Source organism: Thermobia domestica, chromosome 12 (assembly GCF_964235325.1).
Source record: "Thermobia domestica chromosome 12, izTheDome1.hap1.1, whole genome shotgun sequence".
Lineage (NCBI taxonomy): Eukaryota > Metazoa > Arthropoda > Insecta > Zygentoma > Lepismatidae > Thermobia > Thermobia domestica.
Genome location: NC_137465.1, coordinates 70229839 through 70242890, shown reverse-complemented (window position 1 = coordinate 70242890; position 13052 = coordinate 70229839). Strand labels below are relative to the sequence as shown.

General features: G+C 36.8%; 1 protein-coding gene across 2 annotated transcripts in view; it reads right to left on the bottom strand.

Annotated features, from left to right (window-relative positions):
* Positions 1 to 571: 571 nt before the first annotated feature.
* The window catches only part of LOC145666503 (G kinase-anchoring protein 1-like), an 85898-nt gene continuing 73417 nt past the window's right edge, over positions 572 to 13052 (bottom strand). For both annotated transcript variants that reach the window (XM_081733773.1, XM_081733772.1), the window contains one exon: positions 572 to 4123. In XM_081733773.1, the coding sequence (XP_081589899.1) occupies positions 4082 to 4123 (42 nt within the window). In that variant the 3' untranslated portion in view covers positions 572 to 4081. The remainder of the gene's footprint in view (positions 4124 to 13052) is intronic.

Below are 13052 nucleotides of genomic sequence, written 5' to 3'. Positions count from 1 at the left end.
TCATACCTTCTTTGGAACTTTTCCCCTACGCTATACTACACGCTTATCCGCCCTCTTCCTCTGTCTTTACGTGCTACGCCTCTGCCCTCACTTGTCAGAATGTTGTTGAATGTAGTGTCACATTGCTGTATAACTACGCTTCTATGCGTATTTTCACCGAATTCACTCCATATTTCGTCTCATTATCCACAACGTGTGTGTTGCCAGTGATCCTACTCCCCCCAAAAATACGGAACGGTTGTAATCAAGGGTTTTTCCCCACCTATAAATTTTCTTGTTCATAAACACAAATCAACTGACTATAGTCTTATTCCACATTTCGTGTGACACCAGAACAAATTCCCTTGTAAGTAACATACAAAATGTCTTTACAATCTTAGCGGGATAAGTTTTATAAACCCGAGGAAAATAGGAAACCTAAAACGACAATACAGCACATAAAATTACGAAGATTTTATTCGTACGCACTTTCATTTATTTTTTTTAAAAAAGTATGTTATATTGCATACAAACTAGCGATATATAAGACATAGATTAGATGGATCAAGTAATGAAAAACAAAGCACATACATAATTTGAGAAACTAGTTTATTACATGTCCTTTATTTGTGTTACTTGTCACTATACATCCACCATCATACAATTCATTTTAGTATATGTAACTTCTTTTATACAATACTGAACATTTGAAGTCAGCAATGTTCTCTTCACGTATCATCTGAAAATAATTCGTTGAAACAGAAACTCGAACTGGAAGCACTTAAGAGTAGTTACAATAAAAGGTTACAATCGAGTTTTCTTCTTTTCGAAGTGAATAAACCACACCTGGTGAAGCAACGTATCATTACTAATATTGAGAAATAAATAGTACCAATACTATGCCGTCATCTCACATAACCCATTTAATAATAAACAAAAAGTACCAATGCAAAATAATAAACATATTTTGCTTCAAATTCTTTTCACCTTGCTGCATCGGTAAAAATGTATACTTTCCCTCAGAACATTCATCTCTCAATAATGCTTCAGACAAGATATTTTACGCTATTACAATTAATAGTAAGGAAGAAATCAGCCAAACTTATAAGTAAAGTAATACTTACTTTTCTCAACACTTAAAATATACTAAAATACATACCGAAACACGCGGTCACAAGAGTTATTTAGTGGCCATGGATATCAAACGTAGTTACCGACTTAAACTTGTGAGAACTCAAGCTAAACAAAATTAAGTTTAAAAAACGACCTTTTTTAAGAAGAACCAATATCCATTACTCTCAGTAATTATTTTTTTATTTTTGCTGAAGTTACGTGTACAGAATCACTGTCGCAACTGCACAAAATATTAAAGTACTAATCAAGTATTTCACAAAATTAATTATAAAACAATGAAGGTAAGTAGTTCTGCAATATACAGTAAATTACCAACTTAATACTAAAAGAATAATGACAATAATCATACTTAAAAAAATTGTGATATTCTGCATCATTTTAATGTTTACGCATCATGTTCTTCAGTAATGACAATGTTACATTTTAAAGCAGAAACTCCAAATATGAACTCATTTTGACTTTTTATCCTTAATACATTCATATAGTGAAAACTGAAGTTTGCAATTAAGCCTCAAATGATATAGTAAATAAACTTTTGTTATAGTGATATTTGTTATACTTACGTGATTTTTTTTTAATATCTTATACAAATGTACATAACTGTATACTTTACTGCAACTTTCTGAAACTTTACACTGTCTTCGATTCATAGCGACCTCACACAAACTTAATTTTAGATTGAATTCCCAAATATTAATGTTTCACTTTTTCTTCTTTTACTTTCAGTCGTTTAACATATATTTGAAGGATGCAATAAAAATCCAGCAACATTGTGAGGAAACATAAAACTGCAAATTGAATGTGTTTATAACCCAATAGCGCTGATAGTATGCGTTGGACGTTACATCATAGTAAGTGCCCATTGAAAACAGGAGATGGTGCGAAGAGCAGTCGTCTAAATAAATAATAGTATTCAGCGCATACAAGTACATGCATTGCATATACTACATATTCTGTGCTACAATCTGGGTTGCTCCAACATAGTATCTTCCTAAAACAAAGAACTCTGTCAGCGCTGAGCTGAGCAAGACATGTTAGCACTTGAGATTCGAACAGGGTGTCATTTTGCATCATGCAACTTCACATGCAGATTGTTTTCACTCATTAAACAGACGATTAAAAAAGTATGTATTTGGTGTTCCAAAGAAAGTGATTACACTTATCTAGAGTTCTCTCCTACATGTGTTATACAGCACGCTTTGTCCAGGGGAGGATATTGGGATACTGTTAATGGAGATGTTCAATAGATGGGAGTGAAAGTGACAGAGGATTCTTTCTAATCGTCAGGCGCCAATTCGAGAACTTTCGATTTGTTTCCAAAATTAAAAGGCCAAGAGAACACTTCCTAGTTCTTCGAGCACGAGGACGCTTTACTGCCATGATCAACTACCAGAAACTACTCTGGTGACTCGATTCAAGGGTTCCCGTCGTGAAAAACAACTACTAAAGATTATACTGAAATGACAAATTTACACGTGCTATATGTTCCATATTGCCACAATTTTATTTACACGTTTATGATTTCATTTATGTTTTAAATAAATCACTAAAAGATACTGAGACGTTACAGAGGAAAAAAAGAAAACTAATCGCAAAACCACTACCTTCCAGCAACTTGTGCTCATTCAGTTAAATTCAGTAAAACATTTTCAGTTTAGGAAGAACTGTTGATGAAACCATCAGAAAGATTTCTAAAACATGACCTTTTTTTTAATATGTTTCTACATCCAGCCACCCTCCCTTATGAGAGACAAAATTTAATCTGTACTGGTAGATACGTTTCTAAATACATAAAGTACGTTTTTTTTTTCTTTCTTTAATGTATAATTAAGTGAACACATTTTTTTATGTTTTCCGAGATACATTTCCAACATCAGCCAAAATGAGTAATTAACTAAAGATCCTCAAAAAGACAATCACATTTCTTTACCGTGAACATTTATTGATTAACTTTCCCGGCAGTGAGGTTGGTTAATGGATTCTTTTATCAGATTACTCTGCTGAATGTCAGTAATACGGAGACTGATCAAAGATATGGCAGTAATATATTAACTATATTAATACTGGAATTAATCTACTTTCAAGTTATGTACCATATATAACATTTAAAAAATGGACGTAGAGGTACAAATTTAATCTTATTAAATAAAATAAGCAATTTAACAACGAAAAACTCTGAAAGTTCCTTTCTGCATTTATAGTATGCATTTCCTTTCAGTAAAATTGATTGGCTAAGCACTACAGTGTTTACCCAGACGAGTAGGTTCCAAGAGTTCAAATCCTAGGCCTGATATGTGGACTTTTTGGAGAACAAACATCGTCTGTATAGGTTTGAAGTGTGCTACTGTCTTCTCTTTATTTTCATTCCACCATTAATTTTACAATCTTTCACTTCCGATCATGATCTCTTTAGTCTAAATATGACCACGAGATGTTAAGATTTACCAACAAAATGAAACATTTGCATCAACCATATTTACTAACCAACTGTTTTATTACAATATGAAAGTGGACAAAAATAAAGGAATATAGTTCATTGTCTTGAATGAACTATTATTACAAGCGGTGCGGTAGTATTTTCTTTTTTAAAAAAATGTATTAGTATTATAAAACAAACTGACTCAAAACAGCAGCAAATAATTAATTTCTAAACTTACATAGGCGTCTAGCTCCGCCTTTCTACAAAACAGCCTGGCAAAAGAAAGAAAAAGAGTATTTATTAGTCTTCTTCATATATAGAAAATGCAACAGGAACGTAACATTTTTTCGCCCTATACACACTGTTCGATACACGAACAAACTCAACAAATTCCACCACTTGGTACCAACAATAGTTGCTTCATCACTTAGACAAGACAGACGTTATTATCAACAGACACACTTTTTGTTTCGCATATCCAAAATATATCATCGCAAATCACTGAGTATCAGTTTTGTAATGTTTCACTCGTACAGTACAAACGACTTTTCACTGGGAACTTTCACTTGCGACCTTCTCTTTTTTCTTTCCCTAGAAAGAAAAGTAATTTTATCTACTATTAACTATTCATAAAGTACTGATGCATTAATACATTACTTCACGTGAAAATTATACTGAAAGCATACTCTATAACTTAGAGAATCATAATTATCTATTGTTCTTATTTAAATAAAATAAAAAAACTGAAAAACAAACCTCACCTTGCTCATTTACGCCTCTATCCTGTTAGAGATTTTTTTTAAACAAAAACCATATAAAACGTTGAATGTTGTCAGTATTGTCAAGAACAAAAGGAATTTAGTGCGGATACGATGGATGAGAATCAATTACGTCAACTGTGTATTTACAGTGACTGGCATATCTCTACTAGAGCCTTTTATTTCAAGTGTGCCCTCGGAAAATATGTGAAACATACTTCAGCCCCACTGAGGAAAGAAGTCAATGACCTAGGCTGTTCCGCCAATTTGTCATTTAGTCGTTTGATGTTGGCGAGTGAAGATCGTAGGCTACTTGGAATAGCTAACAAGATAGTGCACAGCAAAGCCCGTCAATCTGACAACCCTGTGCAATCCAACAACTGAAGGATCTCGACCAAAGCAACTTGTCCCTCCTCTTTCGAGGGAGGTACGGGAACAACATACATCGAGAGCAGCACCAGCAGGGGCACACTTGAAACAAAAGGATTCTAGTAAACATTAACTTCTTGTAGCTTCCAGAGCGATTTTCACATTATATAAATCTTGGGTCATTGTGCTTCTTTTGTGGTAGGTGACACCAGTGAAAGTACAAATTATGTTATTACAACTTTTGTCCAGAGTGTCCATGTTGGAGCTTAATTTTGATTCTTTCGCTCAAATGAAAAAGGTATCGCATTCCTGACTTTCTATGAACGGCGATTTTTTTTTATTTTATTTTTATTAACTTCCACTTAATCAATATTATCTTCACGGTATTTCGAAAGACCAGATGTTGTAACACCGCTGTATTTGGCATCACAAATATGTTCTTTCAGTCTAATGTGTGTGCTCCGTTTCATCAAGCCTCATAAGTGTCTTTCCACATGCATTAAATTTCATAAACACATGCGGAATTAAGAGGACTCCATGTTCTATACGATGCTCAAAGTACTACCGATTTGTGAGGCTGTGCTGGCTCTGTGATACAAAGCTCATTTGGGATCCCTGGTTCGACCCTAGCTCGGACAAAGTGAGCTTTGTGATGGACAAACATCATCTGCGTGGGTTTTCTTGAGGTACTATCCTGTTCCCTCCACTTATTATATTCCACCATTTCGTTCACTATCATCACCGTCTCCCTTAACCTTGGAGCACAATTATGGAACGCTAGAAATAAATAAATAAATAATAATATTTAAATTAGTGGACGATACAATTTGTTTACAATTTATGTGAAGAAATAAGGGAACTTCAACGGCGCGGCAGATACGATCTGAGGTATCAGAAAGTACAAGAATTAGGACGGAAAGCTGACAAAAGTATATGCCCATTTGGAATCGAAGACCAATAAGATCACATACTTCTTGGCCATCAAAGAATGCTTAGGATTTGGGAGGAATATATAAAGGAACTGTATGATCACAAGAACCACACCAAGGGAAATTGCGATCGAAGCAGAGAGAAAAGTGGATGATAAAGAAAATGGGAAAAGTGAAGTAGTACAAGCCATCAAAGACATGCGAAGGAAGAAGGTCACTGGAGATGATGACATACTAGCAGATTTGCTCAGGGGATTAGGAGACAACGCAATATAAGTACTGACTTTTCACTCATTAACAAGATCCATCCGAATGGAGAATAGCCAAAGGATTTTCTTCATGTTACAATCGTTACATTACCCAAGAAAGAGCAAGCAAATAAGTGGAGTGATCATAGAACCATTAGCCTTATTTCCCACACTGGAAAGATCATTGCGCGCACACTGAACAGGCGGCTGTAAAGTAAAATAGAACAGATGTTGCCGGAAGATCAATTTGGATTCCGAAAACGAAAAGGCACCAGAAATGTTATTGGGTTGATAAGAATTATATCAGAACAAACTCCTGACGTAAAGGAAGGGTTGTATTTATGCTTCACATATTGGCAAAAAACTTTCGATCGGGTCAACTGGACCAAACTTCTGAAAATCGGGTCAACTGGAGAGACGGACGACTCGTTCGCAACCTGTACAGAGGACAACGAACGAAGACGCGCTTCAATCACGAAGAAACTAAGATTGTGGAGATTGGAAAACGAGTTAGACAAGGATGTGGTATGTCGTCCCAATTATTAAACATTTACAGTGAATGTTTAATGAAGGAAGCATTTATGGAAACTGGAGATTTAAAGATTGGAGGGCAGAGCATTAACAATGTCAGGTATATAGATGACACGGTTATTACAGTTAAAACTGAAGAAGGACTATAGGTGATTATGGACAAAATAATTGACACTGGAAAGCAATACGGAATGGAAATCAACATCGATAAATTGAATCATGAGAATATCCTGTAGAAATGCGCCCTTACGGATCAGAGCAGAACAAAAAGAAGTTGAAGAGGTTGATTACTTCAAATATATGGGAAGTATTTTGACAAGAGACGCTTACTACATCAAAGAGATCAGGTCAAGAATTGTCACAATCAAAGAGGCATTCAAAAGAAAAATCACCTTAACTAGCAGGTTTAATATTGCTTAACTAACAGGCTTAATAAAGAAGTTGGTCAAATGCTACATATGGAGTATTGGACTGTATGATTCACAGACTTGGGCATTATGGAAGTTAAAGAAGAAATGTTTAGAGAGCTTCAAAATGTGTGGTCGGACGAAGATGGAGAAGATAAAATTGATGGAGTGTAACGAACGAGGATGTCTTAAAACGGGTAAGAGAGAAGAGGACGATTTTAGTCAGCATTCTTCGCAAGAATGCTAATTGGATTGGACACATCTTGCGAAGAAATTGTTTTCTTCATATCGCCATAGAGGGAAAGATGGAAGGAAAGCAAGAAGTGGGAAGAAGAAGAACACCGATGATTTGAAAAATACAAGAAATACTGAGAGTTAAAAGAGGAAGCTGAAGATGGAGAAACGAGGACGAAACATTTCCAAGCCCGAACCTAAAAAATAAATGAATATAATTTTTTTAAAAAATAAAAAAACTCGTTACTCCCAGGACCTGCTAACAGGCAGAATACTTAATAATAATAATAATAATAATAATAATAATAATAATAATAATAATAATAATAATAATAATAATAATAATAATAATAATAATAAAATTTGTTTATACTGCATGGGAAGATGCTCCGTTAAAACTTCTACACAATAGTCTGACTTCTACACATCCTAGTGTCAAACTGTAATTAAGAATATAAATTTCCTGGACATGGGTATATACTGGAAACTAAACAGATTCCACAAATACAATCCAAATATACAGCAATGCACTTAATATATATATGCTAATTCGGCACTCAAATACAACGAAATCTAACATTTATAAGAATTTCTTTCGCGGGTTCTAAATCTTACGTTACAATGACAGTGACATTGGTAGAATTGAAATTATACATAGGCATGACAAAAAGAAATATTCACATTAGGCTGGAAGAACATATTCATTTTACAAAATACAAAGATGCTCCAACATCAGGTTTTTCGAAACACCTAAAAGATACAAAACACAACAGTGGATACAATGGAAGTAATCCAAATAGTCTTCAGTCCATAAAAAGGTAGCATAAGAGAGAACGAAAAAAATCCTAATCTGATGTAGGCACTCTGAATAAAAGTTGGAATATCATATAATTTATATCGTCATCACCACCAACAAAAGGAAAACAATGATTAGTATTCTAAGAAAATATAAATTGGAAGCTTCAAAGAGGTTAGTGTTTACTAGTGTAGATATACAAAGTTATCAATTAAGTAATTAATTCTCATACATCATATTTCCCACTAAACCCCTATTACCTTCTATTTTTTTTTTAACACAAACCCGTAACAGGATTCAGAAGAGAAAGGTTTATTCAGAAGACTTTATTTATACGATAGCCATTTAAGTAGCAATCTGATTCATATATTTTAAAATAATGGGAAAATTTAATTTTCTTGTTACTTATATACTCCAGGACTACGAAGAATGTAAGTTAAGGAATGTAAACTATATTGCTTTCAAATGTTTTTCCTTCTGATATCTTTACCGAATATATTGTAAACTACGAGGGCTGGAAACAAATAAGTGGCAACATATAAATCTTTCGCAAACCATTTATTGTACAATCATGAGACTTCTATAGGCCTTTATCGTAATGTCCTGAAGTACGTTGCACCCATTGCCAGATGTGGGGTAGTCGCAGGATACCAGCAGCAGTGTCCTCTTTGTGGATGTCTGCGAGAGAGCACTCTATAGCTCGAAGTATGCATCTGTAGTGAGGAAACGCATCCCTCGCAGTGGTTCTTTAATTTTAGGGAACACACGGAAGTCACATGGACTCATGTCCGGTAAATAGCGTGGGTGCTCTAGAACCTCCCACCCCCATCCTGCAAGCAGGTTCCTCACAACACCTGCGTTGTGACAACGGCCGTTGTCATGCAAAACAATAGGTGGATCCCTTATGAAGTTGGGTCATTTCCTGCGCAGTGCAGGATGAAGATGTTCTAGAAACCTGCGGTAGTACACTGCATTTACGGTCTGGTTCGGAAGAACTGCATGCCGTAATATGACACCACGTACATCGTATGCCATTATCAGCATCACTTTCCCTGACGCATCTTGTTGGGTCGTGTAGATGATGGGTGGTGCCATTCATTTGATTGGCGCAAGTTCTGGCTCATAAGAGCGCGCCCATGTTTCGTTAAGTGCGATGATCCTGTCCAGGAACACGCGACCTTCCCGTCTGTAACATGTCAAATGACCACTGGCAAGGACGTATCTGTGTCATTTTTGAACGCCTGTAAGGTGGCGCGGTAGCAACCGGGATGCAATTTTTCGGTAACAATGAACATTGTGCAGTACATTCAACATTATATGTGAGATATTTCTACCTCGTTAGCCAATTCCCTGGCAGTCCACCTCCTGTCCACATGCAGCAAAGATTGAATCAATTCAATGACTCGGTTTTCGACCCCATATCGACCTCCACCTGGTTCCTGGTGCACACTATCTCGTCCTGCACGAAACGCTTTTCAACCCAACGTGCCACAGTCCGATACGGCAATGCGTCATTACCGAATGTTTCACGTAATCCAGAGTGACATCCCCTGGTGTCTTTTCTACGGGCCACTTCGACCTTTATTCATACACATTGTTCTAACTTAGAAAACAACCCCTTTAGAGCGGTATGATTTGACAACCTACATTCAACACACTCCACTACTATCACTGCAGCACCTACACTAGCAAGTTGTACAGCTCCACCCACCCTCTACATGTGTTGCCAACAGTAGCTCGAACAAAAATCTCTGCGTGAGGATAAAACAATGTTGCCACTTATTTCTGTCCAGGTCTTGTACACAAAATTTTCTGTAGAGTTCACAATTCAGAAAGATAGAAGATTACAGCTTATATATTTCTCTCTCGACTTGCACTCACATCAGTTCAAAACTACAGATTTTGCTATGAAACATAGTTATTAGTACCTTTAATGCATTGATCATCACACAAAACTTTGTCTTGGATATTATCCGCATAATCAAACCTACGTTATTATTTTTTAAGTAATATGCAATACCCAGAAAACAACCAATAGTGTATCTGCTAATATTTTATAATTCCTATGCCTGTATTGTTCCATGTTTTTAATTTATTTTGAGACTGAAAAAGAGCACTAGAATGATAATTAGTGTTTCCTAAAAACGCATAATCGGCATTAATTCTATACCAAATATGTCTATAAAGAAATATATGAAGGAATGTTGTCACCAACAGATTTGGCTCCAACCAACACAATATTAAATGTGGTCAGCATGTACTCATACACAAAATATTACACAAATATCAGGTGATATATTCAGTCAGACACCGAGTTGTTTGCATCTATCTGAAATACGGCTTGACGCAACATGAATGTTTGTTTCTATCCGAAAAAGGAGCAATTTGGACTTTATCTAGTCTGACCATAAATACTGGAAAAACAAAATCCAGCAATATTGTGAAAGGGAATTTAGTATGTATAAAGGATGGAGCAAACATAATCTGACAACAGTTAACACCAATCACATATCAAAATGTCCTCCGTTAGACGCACCCAAGCTCGCAGTCTGACAGGCCACTCGCCTATTGCAATCCGCACCGTCTTCAGAGTAAACATCGTCAACGCCGCTACTAAAAAGCACTTCAAACTGTCTACTATGTGATCACCCTTCTTACAGACAATACCCTAAAGCACTGCCCACAGTTTGTAATCCAGAGAATTAATGTCATTCTACTAGAGGGCCAGTCATAAGTGGATATAAAGTCAGAGACATTGTGCTCCAGCCACCCCTAGGATGAGCAAAAGTCCACTAAATTATAATCTCACTGGACAGTCTATTGAGGCGTTCTGAACAAGGTGATGGTCAATTCCTTGATACAGGCTCCGCACAATGTTTTGGTACACCTGAGCTCTGTTTTCACGCCTTTCACACAATAACGAAGACGTGTGGTGCCATCATTGCTCAGTCTTACCACACACGATTGACGCGAGATGATGGCCTCTGAATTTTTGGAACTTTGTCCCTAGCTTCCCAAGATGACGAGGGTACAGCTTATCATTTTGGCAACTGAATTGTTTTTCGATGGTGAACAGTTTCTCATCAGTGAAAAGAGTTTGTCTCTGCTCATTTTTCGCGTACCGCTGAAGCATCCGTTCACGCTTATGCTTTCTTTGCACTTTCAGACGCCACGTCAGGAAATGTCTCATTGACCGTCGGTGAGATCAAAGACCAAGATCGTTCCTGAATAGCCTGGACATCGTTCATATCACAGACCACCACTGACTGTTTCTGTACAGGAATTTTTCACGTGCTGTTATTGCTTTGATCGCACGTTTTCGATGTTAACTATGGTTTTACATTTTATTTTAGTTAATATATGAACTGCTGCAATAATTTATATGTGTTATTTGATTAATGTTATTATATTTTTGTCAATATACTGTACTCCCGTGCTGAACTGTTACTGAGCTAACCAAGATTGTTCAGCTAGAATAATTTCACTTGTTTCCTACTTTAAATCGATGTACCATTTCTATTATTACTTATGATTTATACTTAAATTTTTCCCAGGAAAACAAAAATAGTAACATTACTGATGTACTCTCTATAAAGTAAACAAAAGTTAACTATTGAATAATTTGCTAAAAAATTAAATAATGTCTTTTTATTTAGGTTAAATGGAATACAAGATTTGTTTTTATAGTCTTTGAACTGCTAGTGAGTTTGTTTTGAGAGAAGTGTCAAAATATTTAATGCGGAACTAAAAGAAATCCTGTAGTCCTAAAGATGTCAATGATAAGATTAGATATCGCAACCTTCTACAATACGTGGTTTGTTAGAAAAGTATCCTAACTTTTTTATTTATTTATTTATTTATTCCCCCTCGAAAACCTGATGGAGTTGAAGCAACCACGATTGCGTGAGCCGACCCTGAACCTTCGTGCAATTTTTTCCCGCCTGTCGATGGCGTCAGTTGCTGGCATGCAGTATTTCAGTGAGGTAGTGTGTAGTGCTCGCGTCGGTTTTTCAGTGCAAGTGAAATGACGTAACGACGGCAGCAGCGCTACTACATCAAATTTTGCCACAAACTGGGCGATGGCCAAAAGGAAACTATTCGGAATATTCAGACGGCTTTCAGGGACAATGCTATGGGCGTCACACATATTAAGGAGTGGTACAGTCCGCAGCAAAAAACCTGCAACCTGAGCATGTAAGTTTATTGTGAAACGACGTCTTTTGCTCCAAAATAAGTGTGAAGGGGAGGACGCTGAGGTTTCTCTGGCGTAATTCGTGCCACTTCGACGTTATGATGATTCCCTGCGCTGTTAGGCGTATTTTCACAATAATCTTACATGCACATGTTGCAGGTTTTTTGCTGCGGACTGTACAACCGGTTTAAAGGCGATCGAACATCGGTGGGGAGCGAGTCACGCACCGGTTGCCCATCAACATGCCGAAATGACCAGATCATTGCCAACGTGAACGCTGTGGTGATGCGGGACAGTTGTGTGACTATTCAAGAAATAGCGGAAGAGGTGGGCACAAGCACTTTTCGGCACATTTCATTTTGACCATGAAGAGAGTGGCGGCCCCAGCACACTCCTCGCACTTGATTCAGACTTTTTTGGCGAAACACCAGACTCCTGGCTTCGACAGAGTCCTTACTCTTCTGATATGGCCTCCTGTAACTTCTGGCTGTTTCCTAAACTCAAAACGCCATTGAAAGGAACGTGATTTCAGACCAGAGAGGACATTATGGCAGCAACGAAAGCCGAGCTCAACTCCATTCCGAAAGAGGCCTTTTCCGCATGCTACCAACAATAGCGGCACCGCTAGAAGAAGTGTGTGGAGTCCCAAGGGACCTACTTTGAGGGTGATTAGATGTCCAACGCTCCAGGTAAAACCATTTTTTTCTCCGGCCAAAGGTCGGATACTTTTCTAACAGAGCAAGTACCTATATATAAATGCTTTGATATTTGATTTTATTACAACTTTTTCATTTTGATGACAGAAGCGCAAAATACGATGGCAGTAAATTCGAAATTGACTGAGCAGGAAAGTGATCATCGTGATCTGTAGATATGAATATGGCGAAAGCATGCTGAATTGCAATTCTATATACCACGCCAAGGCAAGAAATTAATGTTTGCAAGGGTTACTCAAGAATATTAAAAGATGTAGATACTAAGTGATACTGAAAATGTATTGTTTCCATAATATGTGGGTATGATTTTGCATCGGTGGAAAAATCCATCTATAGTATA